This window comes from Malaclemys terrapin, chromosome 23, assembly GCF_027887155.1.
Source record: "Malaclemys terrapin pileata isolate rMalTer1 chromosome 23, rMalTer1.hap1, whole genome shotgun sequence".
Lineage (NCBI taxonomy): Eukaryota > Metazoa > Chordata > Testudines > Emydidae > Malaclemys > Malaclemys terrapin.
Window position 1 is genome coordinate 5,844,492 of NC_071527.1, and position 25,375 is coordinate 5,869,866.

The 25,375-nt window shown below is 52.7% G+C and overlaps 2 protein-coding genes across 6 annotated transcripts in view; both read left to right on the forward strand.

Annotated features, from left to right (window-relative positions):
* ESPL1 (extra spindle pole bodies like 1, separase) overlaps window positions 1–13,771 on the forward strand; it is a 33,226-nt gene extending 19,455 nt beyond the window's left edge. For 3 of the 5 annotated variants that reach the window (XM_054012227.1, XM_054012226.1, XM_054012228.1), the window contains exons 19-31: window positions 5,930–6,356; window positions 7,055–7,225; window positions 7,726–7,963; window positions 8,709–8,896; window positions 9,407–9,534; window positions 9,619–9,741; window positions 9,962–10,117; window positions 10,438–10,608; window positions 10,691–10,795; window positions 11,580–11,695; window positions 11,936–12,019; window positions 12,557–12,721; window positions 13,240–13,771. In XM_054012227.1, coding sequence (XP_053868202.1) covers window positions 5,930–6,356; window positions 7,055–7,225; window positions 7,726–7,963; window positions 8,709–8,896; window positions 9,407–9,534; window positions 9,619–9,741; window positions 9,962–10,117; window positions 10,438–10,608; window positions 10,691–10,795; window positions 11,580–11,695; window positions 11,936–12,019; window positions 12,557–12,721; window positions 13,240–13,441 — 2,274 coding nt within the window. In that variant the 3' untranslated portion in view covers window positions 13,442–13,771. The remainder of the gene's footprint in view (window positions 1–5,929; window positions 6,357–7,054; window positions 7,226–7,725; window positions 7,964–8,708; window positions 8,897–9,406; window positions 9,535–9,618; window positions 9,742–9,961; window positions 10,118–10,437; window positions 10,609–10,690; window positions 10,796–11,579; window positions 11,696–11,935; window positions 12,020–12,556; window positions 12,722–13,239) is intronic. The other 2 variants (XM_054012230.1, XM_054012229.1) reach the window with 1 other exon arrangement.
* A 6,671-nt stretch (window positions 13,772–20,442) lies between these two features.
* PFDN5 (prefoldin subunit 5) lies at window positions 20,443–24,373 on the forward strand. Its single transcript, XM_054012671.1, has 6 exons — window positions 20,443–20,625; window positions 20,875–20,977; window positions 21,540–21,571; window positions 22,794–22,868; window positions 23,796–23,901; window positions 24,036–24,373. Exons 1-6 carry the CDS (start codon window positions 20,554–20,556, stop codon window positions 24,113–24,115), a joined length of 468 nt encoding a protein of 155 aa, XP_053868646.1. The 5' UTR covers window positions 20,443–20,553; the 3' UTR covers window positions 24,116–24,373.
* Window positions 24,374–25,375: the final 1,002 nt, after the last annotated feature.

Sequence of the window (25,375 nt, forward strand, 5' to 3'; positions counted from 1 at the left end):
AGACCTGAACAGCTTCTGATCACTTGGGATAGGGAGATGGCCTACTGGGTGGTGTCCACTCCATCTGTCCCCTCTCCCACTCCTCTGATCAGTGCGGATTGCTCTCTAGGGCATTGTCCTGGCTAGTTCTGCTGTGTCCCTGGCGATGGGGCTTGTACTCCTTCGCTGGGGAAGACCAGGCTGCAGCCTGACCCAGCTCACTTTTTTGCAGAATTTTTCAGTAATCCAACCTAACTTGGGTCTCCCTTTGCTCTATTACACCCCCCCCTGCTGCTAGCTACATGAGATAAATACGAGCAGCTGGCCATCCTCTGCTCCAGGAACCTGATCTCTTCATGAGGACTCTGGTCTTACCACCTTTTTGCAGGGACTGAAAGGGTTAATAGTACCCCCCAAAGCTGAAATTGTCCCAAGGTCAGGTGGAGACTCATCCAGATTTGCAGGCTGCTAACCCTTCCATTGCTAGTTCTCTGCTGTGTCTGGGGCATAAGATGCCCCTGAGACTCCTGTTGACTCACAAGATGCACGGAGCCTTTCACTTTTAGTATCAGAAGGGTAGCCGTGTTAGTCTGGATCTGTAAAAAGTGACAGTCCTGTGGCTGTCTATATAGACTATCGGCACCATCCTAGCCACCACGGATGTGGAGGCTCTCTACACAAACATCCCACAGGCAGATGGAATACAAGCTGTCAGGAACAGTATCCCTGATGATGCCACAGCACAACTGGTTGCTGAGCTCTGACTTTATCCTCACGCACAATTATTTCAAATTTGGTGACCATATATACCTCCAGACCAGTGGCCCTGCTATGGGCACCCGCATGGCCCCACAATATGCCAACAATGGTCCAATACTTCTGTTTGTCTATAAGGTGCCACAGGACTCTGTCGCCTTTCACTTTTAGGTTAGTTGGCCCAGTTCTGTAAGGACTCATAGACTCATAGACTTTAAGGTCAGAAGGGACCATTATGATCATCTGGTCTGACCCCCTGCATGCTGCAGGCCATAAAACCGTCCCTACCCCTTCCCTGGACTCTGCTGTTGAAGTCCCCAATCCTGTTTTTAGTGACTTCAATCGGCAGAGACCCTCCTGTTAGAGATCCCTGCCCCATGCTGCGGAGGAAGGCGAAAAACCTCCAGAGGCTCAGCCAATCTGCCCTGGAGGAAAATTCCTTCCCGACCCCAAGTGTGGCGATCAGTAAAACCCCGAGCATATAGGCAAGAGTCTCCAGCCCGACCCCGTTAGCCATTATACTATTTACCCACCATTGCTTGGCTTTCCTTGACTACTATGTTTTACCATTAAACCATTCCCTCCATAAACTTATCTAACTTTATCTTAAAACCAGACAGGTCCGTCGCCCCCACCGTTTCCCTCGGAAGGCCGTTCCAATATTTCACCCCTCTGACGGTCAGAAACCTTCGTCTAATTTCAAGTCTGAACTTCCCCACGGCCAGTTTGTATCCATTCGTTCTGGTATCCACGTTAGTACTAAGCTGGAATAATTCTTCTCCCTCCCTTGTATTAATCCCTCTAATATATTTAAAGATAGCAATCATATCCCCTCTCAGCCTTCGCTTTGTCAGACTAAACAACCCAAGCTCCTCTAGTCTCCTTTCGTACGACAGCTTTTCCATTCCTCTGATCATCCTAGTGGCCCTTCTCTGCACCCGTTCCAGTTTGAGTTCATCTTTTTTAAACATGGGAGACCAGAACTGCACACAGTACTCCAAATGAGGTCTCACCAGCGCCTTGTACAACGGAAGCAGGACCTCCTTATCCCTACTAGATATACCTCGCCTAATGCATCCCAAGACAGCATTGGCTTTTTTCACCGCCACGTCACATTGTCGACTCATAGTCATCCTGCGGTCTACAAGAACCCCTAGGTCCTTCTCCTCTTCCGTTACTTCTAACCAATGCGTCCCCATCTTGTAACTAAAATTATTAGTCATCCCCAAATGCATCACCTTACACTTTTCACTATTAAATATCATCTTATTTCTGATACTCCAATTCACAAGCTCATTCAAGTCTCCCTGCAGGATATCCCTGTCCTCCTCCGAATTTACAACGCCTCCCACCTTCGTATCATCCGCAAATTTTATCAGCCCACTCCTGCAATCGGTTCCGAGGTCCGTTATAAATAGATTCAATAAAATGGGTCCCAAAACCGAACCTTGAGGCACTCCACTAGTAACCTCCCTCCAACCTGACAGTTCACCCTTTAATACAACCCGCTGCATTCTCCCCAGTAACCAATTCCTTATCCACTTCTGGATTTTCATATCGATCCCCATGTTTTTCAGTTTAACCAATAATTCCTCATGGGGTACAGTATCAAACACTTTACTGAAATCCAGGTATATTAGGTCCACCGCATTTCCCTTATCTAATAAATCCGTTACTTTCTCAAAGAAGGAGATCAGATTTGTTTGGCACGATCTGCCCTTCATAAAACCATGTTCTAATTTATCGCAATTGCCACTACCCTCCAGGTCCTCCACTAGTTTCTCTTTCAGAATTTTCTCTAACACCTTGCACACTACAGATGTTAGACTAACAGGCCTGTAGTTACCCGGATCACTTTTTTTCCCTTTCTTGAAAATAGGAACCACATTAGCTATTCTCCAGTCTAACGGGACCACCCCCGAGTTTACAGATTCATTAAATATTATCGCTAACGGGCCTGCTATTTCCCACGCCAATTCCTTCAATGTTCTCGGATGTAGATCGTCCGGTACTCCCGACTTAGCCCCATTAAGGCGTTCAAGTTTTGTTTCTACCTCGGATACGGTAATCCCCCATCCCGAGTGCCCCTCTATAGTGGTGCTAGTATCCCTAACACCTTCATTGGCCTCATTAAACACGGATGCAAAATATTCATTAAGATATTGCGCCATGCCTAGATTGTCTTTAATCTCCTCTCCGGCAATAGACTTCAGCGGTCCCACTTCTTCTTTCTTTGCTTTCTTCCTATTTATGTGGCTGTAAAACCTCTTACTATTGCTTTTAATTCCCCTCGCTAGGTCCAACTCTACACGGCCTTTGGCCTTTCTCACTCTATCTCTACATTCTCTGACTTCACTTAGGTACATTTCCTTACTGATCCCTCCCCTCTTCCACTCTTTAAACGCTTTCTGTTTTTTCCTAATCGCCCCTTTGAGTCGGTCGCTCATCCAGCTCGGTCTAAATCTCTTGCTTAGTAATCTTTTTCCCTTTTTTGGAATACAGGCCTCCGACAGCTCATGCATCTTTAACTTAAAGTAATCCCAGGCTTCTTCTGCTTTTAAATCCATTAATACGTTTGCCCAATCCACTTCCCTTACCAGTCCCCTTAGTTTGTTAAAATTGGCCTTTTTAAAATTATAAACCCTAGTCTTTGATTTAATTCTGTTACTCCTTCCATGTATTTTAAACCGAATTAGCTCATGATCACTGGAGCCCAAATTGTCCCCTACTACCACTTCCTCAACGAGGTCCTCACTACTTACCAGAATCAAATCTAAAATGGCCTCCCCCCTCGTCGGCTCAGCTACCACTTGATGGAGGAATTGATCAGCAAGCACATCTAGGAACATCTGAGCCCTATTATTGCTACTAGCGTTTGTTCCCCAATCTATATCCGGGAAGTTAAAGTCCCCCATAATTACACAGTTTCTGTTAGTAATTACTTCTCTAAACACATTAAATAGTTCCTTATCCATATCCTGGGTCGATCCCGGCGGTCTATAGCACACTCCAAGCACTATCCCCGGAGAGGCTCTATTAGTCCTTTTACCCAGTGTGAGTATTGCCCAGACAGACTCTGTGTTATCTAATCCATCCACTATTATTTCTTTACAGTTTATTTCACTATTGACATACAAGGCCACCCCCCCACCTTTACCCTTGTTCCGGTCTTTCCTAAACAGCGCATACCCCTCCATACCTGCGTTCCAGTCATGACTGCCATTCCACCACGTTTCCGTTATTCCTACGATATCCGGTTTCAGTTCCTGGACCAAGAGCTCCAATTCCTCCATTTTATTACCTAGGCTTCTGGCATTGGTGTATAAACACCCTAATGTATGTCGTTTAGCCCATCTCCCATTAGCAGCACTATATGTTGCGGGCCTCCTTGTGTCCGTCCCCCCTGTCCTTCCTATGTCCAATCTCATCTCCCCGGCTATGTCTCCTCTCCTTTTACTCACCTTTTCAATACTGGAATCTGGCGTGGAGATTAACTGTGCATCTCCCAACCGTCTCCCCAAACTTCCTAGTTTAAAGCTCTTTTGATTAGATGAGCCAGCCTCCCTCCCAGAAGTCTATTTCCTTCCCTACTCAGGTGAAGCCCATCCCGCGAGAACAGATGTCTGTCCCCGAAAGCCTCCCAGTGGCCATACATCCCAAAGCCCTCCTTATAGCACCACTCCCTTAGCCAACTATTTATTCTCACAATCCTATCAGCCCTTTGCTGCCCTTCCCTCGGAACGGGCAGAATCCCACTAAAGATAATCTGAGCCTCTATCTCCTTGAGCGTCTTCCCCAGCCTGGCATAATCTCCCCTGATCCTCTCTAACGAGAACCTAGCCGTGTCATTCGTTCCCACATGAAGGATTATCAAGGGGTTCTTACCTGCTCCTTTTAGGATCCTTTTCAACCGCAGGTCCACATCGCGTATCTTTGTGCCCGGGAGACAGCACACCCTTCTGTTCTCTGGGTCCGCCCTGGTCACAGGCCTGTCCAATCTCCTCAGTAAAGAGTCTCCAATCACATACACCTGCCGTCGCCTGGCAACAGTGCGATCTAGTAATCTAGTCTCCGATCCCTCTAGTCCTGACCTGTGCCTGTTCCTATCTTCCCTTATGCTCCCCCTTATGCCTTCCTGAATCCTCCCGGGGCCCAGAATTGGTGCTGTCTCCATCAACTCCTCCCCTCTCTCTCTTGGACTAGCTGCTCTTCTCTTCTTTCTCACCCTTCCACCTTCAGTCGCCACCTGCTGCCCCTCCACCTCGCTATCCAAACACTCGAACCTATTCCTGAGTTCTATTCCCCCCTCACTGGCCCTTCTTTTCCTTGGCCTGCTTCTCACAGTCACATGCTTCCACCTCCCATGTTCTCCCCCTTCCATTCCCCTCTCACCGTCCTCTACCTCTGCCTCTACCTCCGCCACAGGGCATTCTCCTTCAGCCCCCCCTTGCCTTTCCTCCATCAGCTGCTCAAACCCCCGCCTAAACTCCACCAGGGTATCTACCTGCATCTGCAGCCCCTTAATCTTTTCCTCCAGTAACACTATCAGGCGACACTTCATACACACATACCTTTGTTCCAGGTCCCCTGCTAGGACCATATACATACCACAGCTTCCACATGCAGCCATCTGCATTCTGTCTGCTGCTGCTGCTTGGCTCATGGCTGCTGCGGTCTCTGCCCACAGCACCTGGGGGAATGGAGCACAGAACACACCGCGCCCTCCTGCCTCCCCCTGCCAACTCCCTCTCAAACTCCCCTGTTAGCCGCCCTGTTTGCTGCCGCTGCGTCTAAGAGCTAGGCTTGTGAGCAGAGTTGGGCGACAAAAGCCAGTTCTAATGGGGATGTCAGTCCTCCTAGACCTCTCAGCCGAGAATGTCATCCACTGCATACAGGAGTTGTCCTCTTGCTCCTACTCCCCTTGGGCAAGGCCCAGAGCTTGGGCTAGAGTGGAGGAGAAGCTGAAGTTGGTGCTGCTGGTGTTGGAGAGAAACTCAGGCCTTCAGATTCCAGGGCTACTGATCCCCTGCTTAAAAAAATGGCCGTTCCCTGCAGTCCCATCCTGGTGCCAAGAAGGGCTTGATAAATCTCTCTTCACATACATTCTGGGCACTGCCCAGAGGGGGTAGACTAGACTGGAGAGCAAGGAGCTGGGATCCACCCTGGAGAAAACTGATTGTCTCCTTGTTCCCAGGTGGTCTTCAGCGATGACAGTGATGTGGAGGATCCCACTGCAGCAGCCCAGGGGCCAGAGAACAAGGGGCTGGCCGCTCACAAAGAGCCAGGGCCTGCCAGCCACAAGACAACACGGGCATCGGCCTATGGCAGGAAGGCTTCACGACCAAAGGCCTTGGTTGCTGACGCAGAGGGGGCCCAAGCCGGCTCTTCGGATAACTGTCCCCAGAGCAGCAAAGCCAAGCCCCGGAGAACACGAGCAGGCAACAGGAAAGCTGCTGGGCAAGAGAAAAAGGAGGGAGCAGCCCAGAGAGGCCCCTCTGGGCAGGGGCAGGAGGAGGAAGGGGAGCTCCTAAGAACCATCAAGGAAGAGGAGGTGATGGAAGAGGGATTTGAGATCAGCTTTGAGGTCTTGCGAGGATCTGATGAGGAAGAGCCAGCCCCAGGTAGGCCTGGCTTTCTGGCCTATCCAGAAAGGGGTGGGGGAGTCAGCAGGGAGGGCTTGACTACTAGACAGCTTTGTCCTGTGTAACATGTCTTGGGCAACCTGTATTCTGGATCATGTTAGATCAAGGGGCGTAGAAACCAGGGAGGTCTCAGACTGAGAATAGAGGCAAAGGAGAAAGCGCTTGCTAAAGTCTGGTCTGAGCCCAGATTTGGGAGGCCCCCAAGGTCTAACCTTGACTTGCCCTTGGTTTGCAGCTGCAAGTCCCTTCACTGTTGTATCCTCTGTCTGTAAGACTGGCCTTGCTCCCAGGAGTGGAGTGAAAGCATTCTGGACGCTCTCTAGCCATGTGTCCTGGTTGGTTGGTGTGAGCCCATATAGGGCCTTGCAGATGAGGGGAGGCCTGTGGATCTGGGCCCTGAAATGGATAGGGAAGCCTCCGAGGGTTAGACAGCAGAGGCAAGTGGGAGAGCTGAGCTGAGGAAATGGATAGGGCAGGGTGGATCTGAAGATGCTGCTCTTGTCCCAATGCTGAACAAAAGAGAACTGAATCCTGCCACGTTCTGGATCCAACTTCTCCCACAGAAGCATATCTTTCCAAGTCCCATCTGCAGAGCCTGGGCTTGAGCAGACCCCGATGGAAGCCAGAGCCCTGGTGTCCTGGCGAGGTCTGAGGGAAGTGTCTGCTCTTGTCTGCAGGGAGGAAGAGGCTCTTTGCCTACGGGCAGGACGGTGTCGAAGGGGAGCACGAGGTTCTCCGGCGAGATGCCAGTGCTGATCTAGAGGAGAACTTCCTGGTGGCAGAGAGGAAAGGCAGCCACAACCCCTTCAACCTGCAGGCGCTCTCCTCCTCCCTGGCCGCCGCTGTCAGTAAGTGCCCTAGGAACCCCACAATACCTGGGTCTCCCTTTGTTGCTTCTCCTCCTCACTGAAACATCAAGGCCTTGTGGCAGTGGACAGAGAGGTGAGCTCCTGTGGGAATCCAGGGACCGTTGTATAACAGGTATAGTTGCACTCTGTGCCTGGTCTGTCCTTAACCCCATCATTCCAACAAGCCACAATAGCAGCGTGGTGGGCTTGGATCGGGCACTGGCAGTCCTCCTGTCTCTGCTATAATACTTCAGCAGCTAATCCTGCTGGAGGTTGCCTCCACTCTTCCCTGGGACAGCCAAGGCACTCCCACTCCTCCCCGCCTGCCAGCTCCCCAAATCTGCCAACTCCTCCTCATGCTCGCTGCCACTCCAATCCCCTTCCAATCCACTCAATCCTTCGCACCCCACCTGCTCCCCTCTGCTCTGATCTCCACCTTGGCGCTGGGTGGAAGGGAGGGACAAATGAAGACGCTCTTGTCTCGCCCTGTCTGACAACAGGGTTATGTGCTCTGACTGTTCCAGGTGTGGCCTCTCTGGACTCTGTCAGCAACTCCCTGAAAGCTGCCTTCCAGGCCATCAGCCACTGCCCTACAGGCACCCTCTACAGCCAGCTCTGCCGGCTCTTGGCACTGTGCATCGGCAGTCGGGACCCCATCACTACTGCCTACCTGGTTTCGGAGTCCGTCTCTATCACTGTTCGCCATCAGCTGATGAGCAACGTTCACAGGAGACTCTAGTAAGAGCTGCCCGCCCTCGGCTGGCGGGTTCATACAGTAAAGGGAAACCCTTCTAGATCCACTGCTTCCCTGCCTGCAAAGGCTGCCTTTATATCCTCCATTTACATGGGGCATAACAAGCCTGTGGAACCCACTGCCACAAGATGAGACCGCGTTAAAACTGTCCGTGAGCTGTACAAAGCCTCTGAAAGTGAGAACGGGCAAAATAACTTGGTTAACACTGAATTGGAGGTGGGAAGGGAAGATGGGCTGGGGGCTGACTGACCAAGCTGGGAGCCAGCTCTGCCCCACCACTCCTGGTGCTGCCAGAAGACTGTAGGCTGCTCACCCCATCTATAATGCCTAGCTTGGGGGTGAGGGGAGGAGGGGGGAGGCTTAATAATCCTCAGGAGCTCCTGAGATGGAAGCTACTGTGAGGGTGGTAACATCAAACTAGAAGAAGCGCTATCAGGACACTCGTTCTAGTTTAAACGCTCCTCACTCAGAGCTCTCGCTCCCTTCTTTGCTGCTGCCCCATAGCCTCCTGCCTCACTCCTCTCGAGGCGCTGGAACTAGACCAGTTGATTTCATTTCCTGGTTTCCACAGCCTGGCGCTCTGCTCGCTGCTATGGGGACTTGCCTGTTCCATAACCCTCGGTTCAGAACAGCCTTTCTGAACCCGCCCCCCGTCTCTGCCCCTCTCCTTTCTGGGTCCTGTGGGTCTCTGCTGTACTGACCCTCCCTGCATGCTGCTTCCATCTCCAGCAAAATGAAGAAAAAGTCAGCGGCTGACGTTGCTGACCAGCTGCAGGAGCTCACCCTGCAGGGAGGGGACGCTGATTTGCAGTGCCAGCACCTCTTGCAGCTTCAGAGCTTGTTTGAATTCAGCTCGGCAGGGCTGGGCCAGTGGGAGACCGAGAGCTTCAGGGAGCAGCTGCAAAAAATCCCCAGTGGTATGTGCTGAGAGGGAGGGTCCCCTTCAGCTGGCGGTAGTGGGCGGCTTTTGGCTTTCCCTCTGGGAAAGGGCATCTTGCAGCTAGGTGCCCGGTCTAGACCCAGCTGGGTCTGTGGTGGCTGAATGTTGTTACACCACATGGCCACAGAGCAGTGCCTTTGCTAAATGAGTTGTCCTTGGTCCAGTTCCTAGTGGGCAGGCGTCCCTATGGCAAACAGCCATCCCAGCTGGGGGACCTAGTTTGCAACCTGAGGCCCCAAACAAGGAGTGAATGGACCTGGGGAACCAAAATCTCCTCCTCCCCCTGGAGGGGCAGGGCTGTTGGCATGGGAGGCTTGCACTGTTCTCTGTCCATGCCACAGCACAGGCGGGGCTCTCCTGCCGGCTGCCTACTCCCTTCCACTGCTGGGGATTCAGAATGTATCCTCTGACACCAAAGAAGGGCTCTTAGCTGGGTTCGGCTCGTTGATTGCCTCCCCTAACTGCTCCATTGCTGTGCTCATCCCAGGTGTAACCGTGTGCCTGCTGACCCTGGTGAGCCTTCAGCCCGGCACCCTTGGGGACACCTTGCTGCTAACGCGGCTGGAGAAGGACAGCACCCCGGTGACCATCCACATCCCAACGGCGCAGAGCAAGGTGAGGGGCAGGGTCGATGGGGCACCTGGGCAGTGGCAACTATGTGAGCTCAGGGCAGGGGTCATGGCGCTGTGTCTCTTGCAGGCGCCCCTGAGCTCGGTGCTTGGCGAGTTCGACGCCATCCAGAAGGAGCAGAAGGAATACAGCAGCTGCACGGACAAGAGGGACTGGTGGCTGGGCCGGACGGAGCTGGACAGGAGGATGAAGGTGGGTGGGGATGCGGGAACAGGGGCTGACTCAGCCAAGCTGGAGACTTGGGTCTTCACCCCACTCTGCTGACATGCCTCCCCTGGCCCTAAGGGGCAAGAGGAGGAGCTCCCTCCTCACAGGCCAGCCCTTGGCCTTTCCACTGAGGGGGCCAGTGGTTGCCCTTGCTGGCTAGTTCTTCAGTGCCCAAGGGCTTTAGACTCCCTCTTCCCTTCTGCAGGTCCTGACCGAGACTCTGGAGAAGGAGGTGCTGAGCTGCTGGAAGGGAGCCTTGCTGCCGGCCAGCCAGGACTCTGGTGTGGCCAAGGAGGCCTCCAGCCTGCAGGAACATCTCGGAGAATGCGGCTGGGAAAATTCAGATCTGGCACTGCTGAAGGTGAGGGGTCGTCCTGGGAGAACCAGCTGAAAAGCCCCTAGCATGACCGGGCTTTTGGCTGAGCCTGGGCGGGATAGATGTGGATGGCCTAGCTTTAGGCAGCTGAGCTGATGTCGTGACTGTGGTAGGAAGGCCAGCCAGGTCCCTCATGTGCTCTCATGGGGTTAGGAAGCCCCTTGTACCCACATGGGAGAGGCTTTTCAGTTGAAGCCATTCCCCTGGGGCATGGATGGGGATTTGCTGTGCCCATCACCTTGCTGGCCCCTGCGTGGGGACACTGGCACAGTCACTCGTGCCTCAGTCTTCCCCTCTTCCCTCAGCTCGTGTTGAACAGCTCTCACCTCCTCACCCCTCAAGATGTGCAGTGCCTGGCGTCCGGGCTGTGCCCAGCGCAGCCAGATGCCGCCCAGGCCTTCCTGCGGGAGGCGGTGGACAAGTGGAGATCCCGCAGCGGGCAGACAAGTGGTCACCTGGTTCTTGTGCTGGACAAGGTTAGTGGTCCTCTCCCCGAAGCGTGCCCCTGCCAGCCTAGCCTTTGCCTCTCCGGATAACTCCTCCTCCTCTCCTCTCTAGCACCTGCAGAAGCTGCCCTGGGAGAACATCCCGTGCCTGAGAACCCTGCCAGTGACCCGGTTACCCTCCCTGCGCTTCCTGCTCAGCTACAACCTTGCTCAGAGGGTAAGTTGAGGGGGCGGCTGTTCTGGGATGGCTCTGCTGGGCCTTGGGGAAGGATTCCCCTGCCTGTGTGAGAGCTAGGCCAGTAGGTAGCTCCCATGCTCTCAGATCAGCTGGGCCCTTCCTTGGTGGGGGAAGAAAACCCACTTCCCCCTGCATGACCCGCTCAAGTGACACCGAGGGCTGGTCTACACTGGGGGGGAGAAATCGATCTAAGATACACAACTTCAGCTACGCTATTCGTGTAGCTGAAGTCAAAGTATCTTAGTTCGACTTACCTGGCCGTCCTCGCAGTGGCAAGTCGACCGCCGCAGCTCTCCCGTCAACTCCGCATAGCCCTCCTGCTGAGGTGGAGTACGGGTGTTGATTCGGATCGATTATCGCATCTAGACAAGATGCGATAAATCTATCCCCGATAGATCGATTACTACCTGTCGATCCGCGGGTAGTCTAGACGTGGCCTGAGCTTGAAAGGGTCAGCCAAGAAGTGCTGTCCCCCATCCCTGCTAGCTGGAGGGGCTCTGAGCACCCCTTGCCTGGCAAATGGGGGCAATGGGGCAGGCTCCAAGTGCTGGGTGGGATGATCCCGCAGGCCAGCCAGGGGCTTCCCTAGCTGTAGCATGGACTCAGTTCACATGGCTGGATTGGGGGGTGCCCAGCACCCATAGCTCCCAGTGGGATTGTGGCTGCCCACATGGGTGCCCACCTAGATCTCCGCCTGTGCCAGTGGCTCTGCAGGATGCTGCACTTAAGGGTGGGAGCAACACGTCTTGTGTCCCCATTTCAGTATCGGCGAGGGTCCATCCTCACCTGCGGGGTGAATCCCAGCAGTGCCTTCTACGTCCTCAACCCACACGACAACCTGCCTGGGACGGAGGAGCGCTTCCGAGCCTGGTTTGAGAGGTGGGTGCATCTCCCTGCCCCCACGTGCCAATGGGAGAGGGGTTCTGCAGGGCGTGGTTGCCTGTCGCCCGGCGTGGCTTGGCTGTAATCTGCCTCCCTCAGCAGAGAGAGAGATGTGTCCCGTCAAGACCTCCTGCCTGTAGCCATAGGGGGCGCTGCTGAACAATGCCGTTGGGGTTTGCCCTTCATTGTGGGAGTGGTGGGTGTTCCGCTCTGTTCTCACCCAGTGTTGTCTCACAGCGAACCCGGCTGGATGGGGGTGACAGGAGAAGTCCCAAGCCAGGAGCAGATGCAGTTGGCTCTCACGCAGCGTGATCTCTATGTGTAAGTAGTCTCACTGGCTCATGCCGGCACCAGTGTCTGAGGGTGGGCGGCATTGGCGAGCAGGACTGACCATATCTCCATAGAAGATGGGCAGCTCGGATTCCTGGGTTCTATTCCCAGCTCTCTGCCTGACTTGGGGTGTGACCTTGGACAAGCTACCTCCCCTTCTTGTTCCTGTACAGTGAGGATACTTGCCTTGCTAGGAGATGCCTCTACAGGATATTAAGTGCACATTTCCGTAATCAGGTCCGTAGCAGGTGACTCTTTCCTGTGCATAAAGACCAATGCGTAACAATCCTGGGGAGATAGAGGTTTCCGCTGCTCAGGGATGGGAGTGCAATTAGATTCCAGCATTGGGGAGCTGGGGGGAACAATGGCAGGGTATCGGATCAGTCCATGGAAGTGCAGAGCATTTGCCCTGTAAATCAGTCTCATTGGAGGCCAGGGAGCAGTGACCCCAAGATAGCTGCAGCCACCCATAAGCTGTTACCAAGTCCCCCTGCAGTGCTGTGAGCTCACCCACAAACTCTACCTTAGCTATGCTGGGCATGGAGCCGGTGCCCGCTTCCTGGATGGACCATCAATCCTAAAGTTGGACTGCCGTGCTGTGGCCCTGCTCTTCGGCTGCAGCAGCGCCGCCCTGGCTGTCCGCGGCAACCTGGAGGGAACTGGTATCATCCTCAAGTACATCATGGCGGGATGGTGAGTCTGCCGGGGATGAGATCTGGAGTGTGGGAAATCTGTGCTCTGGCTACTATCAACCCACTGGCCCATGCCCCCCCATCCTGCTTTACAGGAAGGGAGATGCCAGAGTTGTAGGTTTCCTTCCTGACCCATTTAGAGGCTCTGTCTGTGCCCTTAAGCATGAGGTCTGGTCACCCCTGGCTTAGCCCATAGAGCTTCAAATGCAAATGGCCATAAATCAACGTCCTCTCAAATCCCAGCCACAGCGTTCAGCTCTGCGGGGAAGCCTGATGCCAACTCAGGCAGAGCTCTGTGGCTCTGGTACTTGCCTGATGCCGGTCCAAGCTATACGCACTTTCTCAAATAGATCTAATTAATAGCGGGAGGGGGTTGGAGGAACTGAACCTCCTCCTCCCTCTCCTCTCTCCCCCCCCCGCCCCCCATACCCAGGCTAGGCTTGATCCAGACATGGCTGTGCTGGCTAGAACCCTGTGTCTGCTGGAGGGGAGACAAGTGTCTGTCTGTTCCCTTTGCAGCCCCCTGGTGTTGGGAAACCTCTGGGACGTGACTGACCGAGACATCGACCGCTATATGGAGGCGCTCCTCCAGAGCTGGCTGAAGGCAGGGTCGGGCGCTCCTCTCCTCCAGCATGTCGCCCAGTCCCGCCAAGCCCCCAAACTCAAATACCTCATCGGCGCAGCCCCCATAGCCTACGGCTTACCCGTGTCTCTGCAGTGAGGCCCCTGCTCACTGGGCTCCCGGGGGTCATGGGACTTGGATCATGAAAGGGATCCAGCAACTCATCCCTCCAGGCTCTTGTATGAAACACTAGACCTGAAAACTGCCTCCTAGCCAAACTTTTTTCCTCTGGACCACAGCTTCTCTGAAAGTGCCTTGCACTCAGGCACTGGCTTCAACCTGGTCTGTCTGACTCTCGGCGGAAGGCCTCTGGGTGGCTTCTCATAAGGACTCATGGATGGATATTTTTTAGCTTCACTGTGGCACATTTAAACAGCTGCAGTGACTTGCAGAGTGGCTGGTCTGGGGGAAGAATCGTATACATGTAAATTGTCAAATCTCTATGAATATAACTTATTTTAATTAAAATAAATCTGAGTTTTTATACTGCAAATGCTTGCTGAATATCTGCTTGTACGACTATAATAAAACTGGTGGAGCCATAGACTTGGACCATATGGATTTCCTGGGTCTCTGGGGTGAGAGGACAATCCACTTCCCCACTCCTAACCCTGTTACCTTCTCTGCTAGGCTTTCCTTTTTGGGCAAGCCACTCTGACTTCTGCCTAGGCTGGAGTGTGTACCTTGAACCACCCTCTAGACCAAGGGCGGGCAAACTTTTTGGCCTGAGGGACACATCGGGTTTCTGAAATTGCATGGAGGACCGGTTAGGGAAGGCTGTGCCTCCCCAAACAGCCAGGGGTGGCCGGGCCCCTCCCTCCTATCTGACTCCTCCTCCTCGCCCCCTGATGGCCCCCAGAATCCCTGCCCCAATCAACCCCCCCCCATCCCTGCCCTCTGACTGCCCCGCCCCCTGATCACCACCCCAAACTGCCCTGCCGTCTATCCAACCCTCCATGCTCCCTTACCGCGCTGTCTGGAGCACTGATGGCTGGCGGTGCTACAGCCGCACCACCCAGAGCACCAGGAGAGGCAGCCGTGCTGCCCGGCTGGAGCCAGCCACGCCACCGCGCAGCACAGAGCACCGGGTCAGGCTATGGCTCTACAACTGCGCTGTCCGGCAAGAGCTTACAAGAGCATTGCGCCGGCAGCACTGTGAGCTGAGGCTGCGGGGGTGGGGGGAACAGCAGGGGAGGGGCCGGGGGCTAGCCTCCTGGGCTGGGAGCTCGGGCCAGGCCGGATGTGGCCCATAGTTTGCCCACCTCTGATCTAGACCAATCTCTTCTGGGTAAATTGAGGCAGTGATTACTTGGAAGGTTAGATGCCACTGTTGCCCCTCATCAAAGGGCCATCTTCCTACACCCCATGTGCTGGTAGGGGGTCTGCATTGGACAGAACAACTTACGACACTTGGCTTTTGTTCCTTCAGTTGCTGCCATTCTATCCTCTGACTGGGGGTGGGGTGTCTTTTTGCCAGTGTCAGTCAGGATGTGAGAGGGAGAATCTTAGCCTTGGGTGCAGTTTTGCTGGTAATGGGGGGGGTGGAGGGGGGCGGGGAGAGCTGTTTAATGTTATTAAAAAGCCCCCATGGGCCTCAGAGCTGGTGGGGAATGGGGTTGTTACAGCAACATAGTTGTCTAAAGACCTAATGTGGAGGCCTCTGCACCAGGAGGGTTTTACTGGTACAGCCATTCCAGTAGAACACTGGCAAAACCCTCCTGGTGTAGAACCACAGAAATGTAGGGCCGGAAGGGATGGCAAGAGGGTATGTAGCCCATTCCCCATCCTTCATGCTGAGGCCGGGTGACATAGATCTGATGGGTGGTTGGAGGCTTTTAAGATTAGATTACACAATTATGGAGATTTCCTGAGTAGGCAAGGACAAAGCCCAGACTGGGGGGCCAAGCCTCCACAGGCCTCAAGTGTGTTGGAGTCCTAGATAGAAACATTCCCCTGGATGTTGTTTATCTGTCTCAGGTGGTTGGGTGAGGCGGCTGAACCAGAAGGCAAGTGTGAGGCTGTTGTAGCATTTAACTGCAGCTTTGTTGCCTTAGACTTGCAGAGGCCCCTGCTACTTTGCTGGACCAGGGGAGCCACTGGACAATCAAGATGCTAAAGGGGCACTTAAGGACAACAAAGCCATTGCAGAGAAACTAAATGAATTCTTTGCATCGGTCTTCACGGCCAAGGATGTGAGGGAGAGTCCCAAACCTGAGCCATTCTTTTTAAGTGACAAATCTGAGGAACTGTCCCAGATTGAGATGTTGTTACAGATGGTTTTGGAACAAATAGATAAACTAAACAGTAATATGTTGCCAGGACCAGATGGTATTCACCCAAGAATTCTGCAATTTCACATTTGAATTCTTTCAGAACTACTACCTGTAGTCTATAACCTATTATTTAAATCAGCTTCTGTACCAAATGACTGGAGGATAGCTAATGTGACTCCAATTTTTAAAAAAGGGCTCCAGAGGTGACCCTGGGAATTACAGGCAGGTAAGCCTGACTTCAGTATCTGGCAAACTGGTTGAGACTTAAGTATTGTCAGGCACATGGATGAACATAATTGGTTGGGGAAGAGTCAATAGGGTTTTTGTAAAGGGAAATCATACCTTACCAATCTGCTAGAGTTCTTTCAAGGGGTCAACAGGCATGTGGACAAGGGGGAACTAGTGGATATAGTGTACTTAGATTTTCAGAAAGCCTTTGACAAGTTCCCTCACCAAAGGCTCTTAAGCAAAGTAAGCTGTCAGGGGATAAGAGGGAAGGTCTTCTCATGGAGTGGTAACTGGTAAAAGATAGGAAATAAAGGGTAGGAATAGTCAGTTTTCAGAATGGAGAAAGGTAAATAGTAGTTTCCCTCAGGGGTCTGTATTGGGACCAGTCCTATTCACCATATTCATAAATGATCTGGAAAAAGGGGTAAACAGTGAGGTGGCAAAATTTATAGATGATACAAAACTTCTCAAAATAGTTAAGTTCCCCAGCAGGCTGCAAAGAGCTACAAAGTATCTCGCAAAACTGGGTGAGTGGGCAACAACATGGTAGATTAAATTAAATGTTGATAAATGCAAAGTAATGCACATTGGAAAACCTTATCCCAACTATACATATAAAATTATGTCTAAATTAGCTGTTGCTACTCAAGGACGAGATCTTGGAGTCATTGTGGATAGTTCTCTGAAAACATCCACTCACTGCGCAGTGGCAGTCAAAAAAGCAAACTATGTTGGGAATCATTAAGAAAGGGATAGATAAGACACAATATCATATTGCCCCTCTATAAATCCATAGTGGGCCTGCATCTTGAATACTGGGTGAAGATGTGGTTGCCTATCTCAAAAAAGATATATTGGAAAAAGTTCAGAAAAGGGCAACAAAAATTATTAGGGGAGTGGAACGGCTTCCCTCTGAGGAGAGATTAATAAGATGGGGGGCTTTTCAGCTTGGAATAGAGACAACTAAGGGGAGATATGACTGAGGTCTATAAAATCATGACTGGTGTGAAGAATGTGAATAAGGAAGTGTTATTTACTCCTCATAACACAAGAACTAGGGGTTACCAGAAGAAATTAATAGGCAGGTTTAAAACAAAAGGAAGTATTTCTTCACACACCACAAGGTCAGTCTGTGGAACTCTTTGCCAGAGGATGTTGTGAAGGCCAAGAGTGTAATAGGGTTCAAAAAGGAACTAGATAAGTTCATGGAGGATAGGTCCATCAATGGGTATTAGCCAGAGATGGTGTCCCTAGCCTCTGTTTGCCAGAAGCTGGGAATGGGCGACAGGGGATGGATCACTTGATGATTACTTGTTCTGTTCATTCCCACTGGGGCACCTGGCATTGGCCACTGTCAGAAGACAGGATACTGGGCTAGATGGACCTTTGGTCTGACCCAGTACGGCCATTCTTATGTCTCAGGGGAGGCTCTGGCAGTGCGATGTGCCATGCCATCTGCGTGCTTCAGGCAGGAGGGTTTTCAGGAGATTTAACTTGCAGAGCTGTTAACAGTGGCTCGGATTTCACTCTTTGCTTGGTAGTTTGGATTGTGTCAATACACCAAGTCAAGGAGGGGGAGTAGCATGAAGCATGGCCACCGGGAGAGCTGGAAGTGGATCTAGAAGCTGCTGTAGACACCTCCAGGAACAAAGTGTGGGGGTGGTGATGGGGGAATTCTCTCCCATCCCCAGAAAACTTGGTAGGGCTGTGGGATACCTAATACTTGGTGGATGGTTCCACAAACTGAGTGGAAATGCTGGTCCTAGAATCCAAATCTCTGGGCTCAGCGTCCTGTGCCCTATTACAACAGACCATTCTGCCTCCCTTGGGAGCAGCCCCCACACTACAGTGGGGCTTGGCTGTAGTTCTGCCTCTAGCTGACCAAGTTACTTTAGTGGCCAAATGCTGCCTAATAACTGTCTTCAGCACCAGCCCCCTCGCTTTCCCTCTGTACGTAAGATGGTCTCTAGAGGGAAAGCGTGCCTCTCCCTTCTAACCTGCACCTTCACGCCAGCTGTCCCCCTCTTCCGTGTGTATTGCTTTAGTAGGTAGTGCTATCACATCAGAGTCGGCCTCTGTGTTGGAGAGCCCCAGCATAAAGCCCCTGTTGCTGCCTCTGTGAAAAGCAACATGCCTAGGTCCTGTAAGCACCCCATGGAGCAACTTGGGTGTAAATGACCACTAGTGGAGCTGTGTAAAACCCAAAGAGCTGCGGCTGCCCCTTCCATCTGGTGTTCATCCAACTTGCTGTCACTGATTATGGGACTGGCTTCTTTATTTGTATTGTAGTGCCTAGGAGCCCAGCCAGGGAGCAGGCCCCCATTGTGCTAGGGGCTGTACAAACTGAATGAAAAGACAACCCCTGTCCTAAAAAGCTTACAATGCACATTTATTTTAAGGTGAGTTTATTACACTGATAAGGTGACGGCCTCTCTCGGAGAACACGCTGTGGGTAAAAAGGAGGCTGGGGCCTCTGTGCTAGGTTGTTCTGAAGTTTCTCTCTGTCCCTCTGGACTTCCTATGCCCTGAGTAAACTTAGAGCAGTCCAATAACCCTGACTGACTCAGCTTGCTACTAAACTAAGAGCCAGGCATGATAGCAGGGGATCTGTAGTAGAAATGCCATCTTTCACTGAACTCCCAAAAGCAAGGCCCTGAACCCATCCTGGAAAATCTTATTAAAAATTAGAGACATTAGCACACATGACCTTGGCCTTAATTCTGCCAGGCTACTGTCCACTGATACACTGCTCTAGCCCGCTCCAGAGATGACTGAAGTGACCCTTGTGGAGCTGGTTTAGAGGAAAATTGGATCCTGCAGAAATATTCAGGATTGGGGGTTAAATTGTATGGAACTCATTAACCTGTATGCAAATGATTCTTAGCTGTTCATATACGTGAATTAGTTTTGACCTGCAGTTACTATGGGCAGGTCTTTCTGTACATATGAAAATAGCTTACATTGACGTTATGCTGCTCCTAGCAATTTATCTGCTTTAATTATATTTATTTGCCTCTCTGCTGAAGCCTGGGAGAAGGTCAGCATCAGGTGATTCCAATTCATAGATTCCAAGGGCAGAAGGGACAATTGTGATCATCTAGTCTCACCTTCTCTATGACGTAGGCGATAGAACTTCCCCACAATAATTCCTAGATCAGATCTTGAAGAAAAACATCCAATCTTGATTTGAAATCTGCCACTGATGGAGAATCCATCACGATTCTTGATAAGTTGCTTCTGAAGTTAATTACTCTGTTGAAAATCGACACCTTATTTCTAATCTGAATTTATCTAGCTTCAGCTTCCAGCCAGTGGATCATGTTCTTCCTTTCTCTGGTAGACTGAGGAACCCATTATTAAATATGTATTAAGTATTTGTGTGTGCTGATGGGTAAGGAGGGGGAGCAGTGTGGATTCCAGCATCGGTCTAGGACAGTCGTTCTCAAACTTATTTCATCGTGCCCCCGTCTTTGTGTCTACAGTAGTTTACACACATACCCCTGCCTCTTGCCACATAAGTACATATACTGATTTAACAAAAATCAACATGCAACTCTCCCTAGATATTAAAAACAGTAAGGCGTTGATTCAAACAGCGCCAACAATCCATTGTAATAAGACCAAAAGCCCCAAACTGATTGTGGTTGCTGCTTACAATTAAATGTGCACAAAGGGATTAACGCATGGAAGGCACCGACTTTATATAATGGTATGTAAGCTCAACCGAACTCCATCATGCTGCACGGTGCCAGCTGGGGACCCGATATCTCTGGAGCAATCAGGTTTGCTAGTTATTCAATGCTGTGGGTAAAATGTGTGCAGCAAGTTTTTTTTCCCCTTAAACTTCTCCACCCCCTCTTCCTCCCAATACATTCCCCACCCCCTCCCCACCCCCAGTTTGAGAACATCTGATCTAGGAGTTTAGTGCTGTTAGGACCATCGCCCTGGATACCATGTGGTATAAGAACGAGACAGACACATCGCTGCTGTGGTTGGCTGACTTTGTAACATTATAGCCCACCTTGACCTTGAAACTGAGCAAGGCCTCGCTTCTGAACGCCTCAACATAGGTTCTAATTGTGGTTGATCCCCACAGAGCAATGGCGACCGGAAGTATAGTAGAGGGTAGCCCCCACAGAGCAATGGCGACCGGAAGTATAGTAGAGGGTAGCTCCCACAGAGCAATGGCGACCGGAAGTATAGTAGAGGGTAGCTCCCACAGAGCAATGGCGACCGGAAGTATAGTAGAGGGTAGCTCCCACAGAGCAATGGCGACCGGAAGTATAGTAGAGGGTAGCTCCCACAGAGCAATGGCGACCGGAAGTAGAGGGTAGCTCCCACAGAGCAATGGCGACCGGAAGTATAGTAGAGGGTAGCTCCCACAGAGCAATGGCGACCGGAAGTAGAGGGTAGCTCCCACAGAGCAATGGCGACCGGAAGTATAGTAGAGGGTAGCTCCCACAGAGCAATGGCGACCGGAAGTATAGTAGAGGGTAGCCCCCACAGAGCAATGGCAGCCGGAAGTAGGATAGACGTTTATCCCCACAGAGCAATGGCAGCCGGAAGCAGGGTAGAGGCTTAGCCCTACAGAGCAATGGCTGTCCCAAGGAAACCATAGAGACGGGTCTAGAGGAGGCGTCGCGTACCATAGAGTCGCTCTGTGTCCGGCCCAGAGCGCCTCCCCGGCCCGCTCATTGACTCGCCTCCAAGATGGCGCAGCAGGTGAACATCACGGAGCTGACGCTGCCGCAGCTCGAGGTGCTGAAGAACCAGCTGGACCAGGTCAGCGACCCCCCCCCCCCCCAGCCCGCCCCCAGCCCTGTCTGAGGGGCCCCGCAACCCCCCCAATCCCCTCTGAGGGGCCCCGCCCCCCCCGCAACCCCCCCAATCCCCTCTGAGGGGCCCCGCCCCCCCGGAGAGACCCCCTGCCCCGAGCCTGGGGAGCCCCATCCCGTCCCTCTGTCCTGCCCCCATGGTGATGCCGGGTTCCACCCCGCCCCCATGGGCGCTGGGCTGTGCTCTTCCCCCCAGGAAGTGGAGTTCCTCTCCTCCTCCATCGCCCAGCTCAAGGTGGTGCAGACCAAGTACGTGGAAGCCAAGGACTGTCTGAATGTGCTCAACAAAAGCAATGAAGGTCAGTGCAGACCCCCCACCCTGCGCCCCTTCCCACCCTGTTCCCCCCAGGCCGGTCTGGGGATGGTGCAGTCACAGAGGGTCCCCTTGGCGTGTGCATGCGGTTGTTAAACCCCCCGAGCTGCTCGTGCCCTCTAGCTTTGTGCATGTGGCGTGGCTCTAGGCCACCTGGAATGGCCTCCCTCTTCCCATGGACCAGATCCTGAGGGGAGGGAGTTTTCACTAGTGGTTAGAGCAAACCACTGGGAGCCAGGACTCCTTGATCCTGACTCTGCCGCTGACTTGCTGCGTGGCCTTGAGCAGGCCACAGTCCTGGTTGGTGCCTCAGTTTCCTTACAGGGTGTGTGTGTGTGTAATTAATTCAAGAGCTCTGAGATCTGGATGAAAGATGCTATGGAGGGACCAAGCGGCCAAGCGTTACTATTAACCTGACCCAACTGTGTAAAGCCTCTGAATGCTGATGAGCACCCCATAGCAGCTTTGGCACCCCCCCCCCCACGCTGCTGTACTGTGCGGTAGGGGGTAATGTCTGGGTAATAACAGGTATTTGTTTCTGTCTCCAGGGAAGGAGCTGCTAGTCCCGCTAACCAGCTCTGTATCCTTTACCCACCACCTCAGAGATGCTGCCGACATCGTGCTCTGGCTCCTTGCTACCCTGGCATTTTGAGTCTCACCCCAACCGGGAATGTAATCCTGCGGGCCCCAGGATGCAGTCTGCTCTGCCTTTGATGCAGCTGGCAGCTAGCAGGCTAGTGTTGAACATTTCCAGTCAGGGAACTGGAGGCTGGGAACAGTCACAGGAACCCTTTACGTCACTAGTCTAAATCCTGCCTGGATTGACGGTGACCGAAGCTGCTCCCATTGGACGGCTGTTCCAGTGACCTTTCTGTTAAATGATCTGTGCTGTTCCATGTGGCCTGCCATCCACATCCCAAACCCACACCCCAGCTGGCCCATTAACCCCCTCCTTGCCAGAGGGGCCAAGAACCAAGGAGGCTGGTAGAGCATGAGCTCCCCTCTAACTCCGTGGTAGGGCTGAGGCTTGTTGGCCAAGATGTACCGGGGGCACTTGCCCTGCTACTGCTTGGGTTGTGCCTGCTCTGGGAATGAACAGGGGCTTCTAGTTCCATGCTCAGACCCGGCTGCCTCCTCTGCCAGTTTCCAGCGATACCAAGAGCCTTGCAATATCCCTGTATCTCTCTGCAACCTCCTCCCATTAATCCTGGCTTGGATTTCTCCTCTGGCCAAGCATCACCTAGGGGCTTTGGGGCTGATCTGATCTTTTGATTTCTGTTGAAATTGGTTCTAGTCGTTCCCATGGGGCCTGCACAGTTCATATCTAGCAACATGGTCCAGTGGTCAGGGCACTGGCCTGTGACCTGGGTTCTATTCCCAGCTGTAGCACTGACCTGTTGTGTGACCGTGCGTGAGCCACTTCCTTTCTCTGCACCTGTTTCCCATCCCACCTTCTCTGTCTCGTCTGTTTGGACCGTGAGCTCTCCAGGACAGAGACTCACTCTCTCTCTGCACGTTTGTGCAGCACCCAGTTCAGCGGGGCCCTGAGTTTGGTCAACCCTTCAACCTGCCACCACAATATAATCTAGTAAAACACTGTATTAAACTGAAGCTGTGGGCGAATTGCACTCTCAGATCTGCCCGTGCTCAAAGGAGCTCTGTTGCTTTATAGCAGCTCAGGATCTGGCCCCTTGCAGGAGGTGTAGAGCTAAGATGCTTTGCCCAGGACCTATCACTGTAACCTTGTTGCTGTCTTATGGTTCCCCTGCTGGTCCTGTGTTTTCCCTTGACCTCCCTGGCAGATGTACGTCCCTGGGAAGCTCTCCGACGTTGGCCATGTGCTGGTAGACGTGGGGACAGGCTACTACGTAGAAAAGGTAGGAGGCACTCATGAGCCAAGCCACCGTGAGAGCGGCATTAGACTTGGTGTGTTCCAGGGAGCGGCAGGATGTGTTTTACCTGCACATAAAATGACTTAGAGCCATCTCTTCCCCACCCCAACCTCTGTACAAAACGCACTCACTCCTTGAGCACAGAATTCCTGCTGTACACCCAGCAGGCTCTGCCCTGGGAGTGGAGGGATGTGTCTGACAGCAGGCTAGGTAAATGGCCAGTGAGGTTAGTGCACTGCAATTCTCTGCTCGGGGATTGGGTTGCATTCCCTTAGCCAGACCTCCATGGTCTACGCTGCAGGTGGATCTTGCAAGCTAAGCAGGTGGGTTCTTCTATGAGAAACCTTCAAAACCCAAGCAGGTATTGCAGGCAGTGGTGGTGCACTCTTCCCCTTGAGGCAGTGCCTCAGCCTGCCATCTGTCAGGGCAGATGTAAAACCAACCTGCTGACCATTAACACTCCAGTGACCCTTTCCCCAAGTGTCAGGGGGTCAGCCCTGGCCAAAGATGCATGGTTATGCACGGTCTCCTCTTGCTGCTTCCGTCGAAGACGGTGCCATCAATTTCTATCCTGTTTTGTGGGCGTTGTGATGCGCTGTTGGACAGCTGTCATGTTCCGCCTCAGAGGTGGCTGCATTTCAGTAGCAGATGAGGTGATATATAGATACACCTACAAGTAAGGCATGCTGTGAGGCTTCATTACTTAGTGCTTTGAGGTTCTCTGATGAAAGGTGCCGTAGAAAGGCTAAGCGCGTTACTGCCTGAGCAGCCAAATCTTGGAGCGATTCAAGTGTTTGCCCTCTGTCCTGTGCATTGCTTCCTTGTCACTGCACTTTAGGCAGGGGGTGAGCCCCTCCCCAGGTGCCCACCTCTCCTTAGGGTGGGCATATCATGCCACCTTTCCTCTTGCAGACAGCAGACAATGCCCGAGATTTCTTCAAAAGGAAGATCGACTTCCTGACCAAACAGATGGAGAAAATTCAGCCGGCATTGCAGGAAAAACATGCCATGAAACAAGGTAGGGACGTGTTGGCCTTTCTCTTGCAGGCCTGGTTCTGGGGCGGTGCCCACCGCTGGCACCCGCCTATTCTTAATAGCTAGAACAGCCCCAGGCCAACTCCCTTCACTGTGAGCGTGTTCTCTCCTTTGCAGCCGTGATGGAAATGATGAGCCAGAAGATCCAGCAGCTCACGGCCATGGGGGCTTCACAGGCTGCAGCCACGAAGGCGTAGCCGTTGGCATCGGTCCCCCGGGCCCCGCACGCTGTGGCTTGACTGAGGCATTTCGTTGTTACGAGCAGAGTCTTAAAATCACCGAGGAAGCAGCTGGGGCCGAACCCCTCCCAGCCGGCGGGAGGCATCTGCTCTTTGTGCTGGTGGCTGTTACGTGCGCGCAGTGTCGTAAATGCAAACCTGGGGGAAACTCTTCCCCTTTTGTATGTGGCAGGTGAGATCAATGTGCAAGATAAATTAAAGCAGTGCTGAACGGTACGCGGCCGCCTCTGGTGAGAGCTACACTAGGACGCCTTCCAGCTGTCTGTGTGGCCCCTGTGAATCCACTGGAAGTTGTTGCCAGCTGATGTGTGGGGTGGATCTGTCTGTCTAAAGGTTCTGTCCATCACCCTACTCTGAGCCCCTTCCACATAATAGCAAAGGCCCTACTGGAATGGTGGCTCTGGCTGCAGAAGGGGAGGGTGTCAGGGGATGCAGCATGGGTGGGGGAGGGTTGCCTCTTCAGGGAGACCTAGTCTCTAATTGGCAGGCCTGGGCTGGAGCCCTCCAGGGAAACAAGGTGGTTCTCCTCTGAGATGCAATAGGGCAGCAGCCAGCTAGTGTGGAGATCAGGGCATCTGGTGAGCACCCCAGACCCAAGGCAAGTCACTGGTACCTACCAGCACCCCTACCCCCTGGCTGGATTTCAAGCTGTGGGTGCGTCTCTTGTCAGATACATGTTCCTTCTGGGCCCACCCCCCAGCTTCCTCTCCAGCCACTCAGCGCTACAAGCAGGGACCCAGTTTCCTGCTAGGGGGAGGAGGAAGGGCTATGAGACAGCAGGGGCCAGGCCTTGATGTGATGGGTTTTTGATGGGCTGGATGTGCTGTGGTTGGGGGTGGGGTAATACTGGCCAGGCTTCAAGCTGCATGTAGGCCTTGAGCAGAGGGTTGCTATAGCGATTAAGCCCAAGCTGGAAGCAGGCATCTGGTCAGCATCTTATGCCACTGGCTCTTTCCCTCCAGCTGCTCAGAGGGGGGAGAGTTCCCTCCCTCTTTGGCCCCAGCTGCTGAGAGGCAGGAAGGGAGATAGGTTCACCTCTGTTGTCCCTGGATGCAGTCCTTAGAGTTAACATTTTTAAAGCTCCCTAGAGGAGTGTGTGTCTCCCAATCCCTTCGGTAACTAACAATCTGCGCCTCCACTTGTGCACAGCTCCTCTCTCCATCAGTTCAAAGGGATTCACACAGAACACCTTCCCAACCTAAAATAATGCACCTGGCT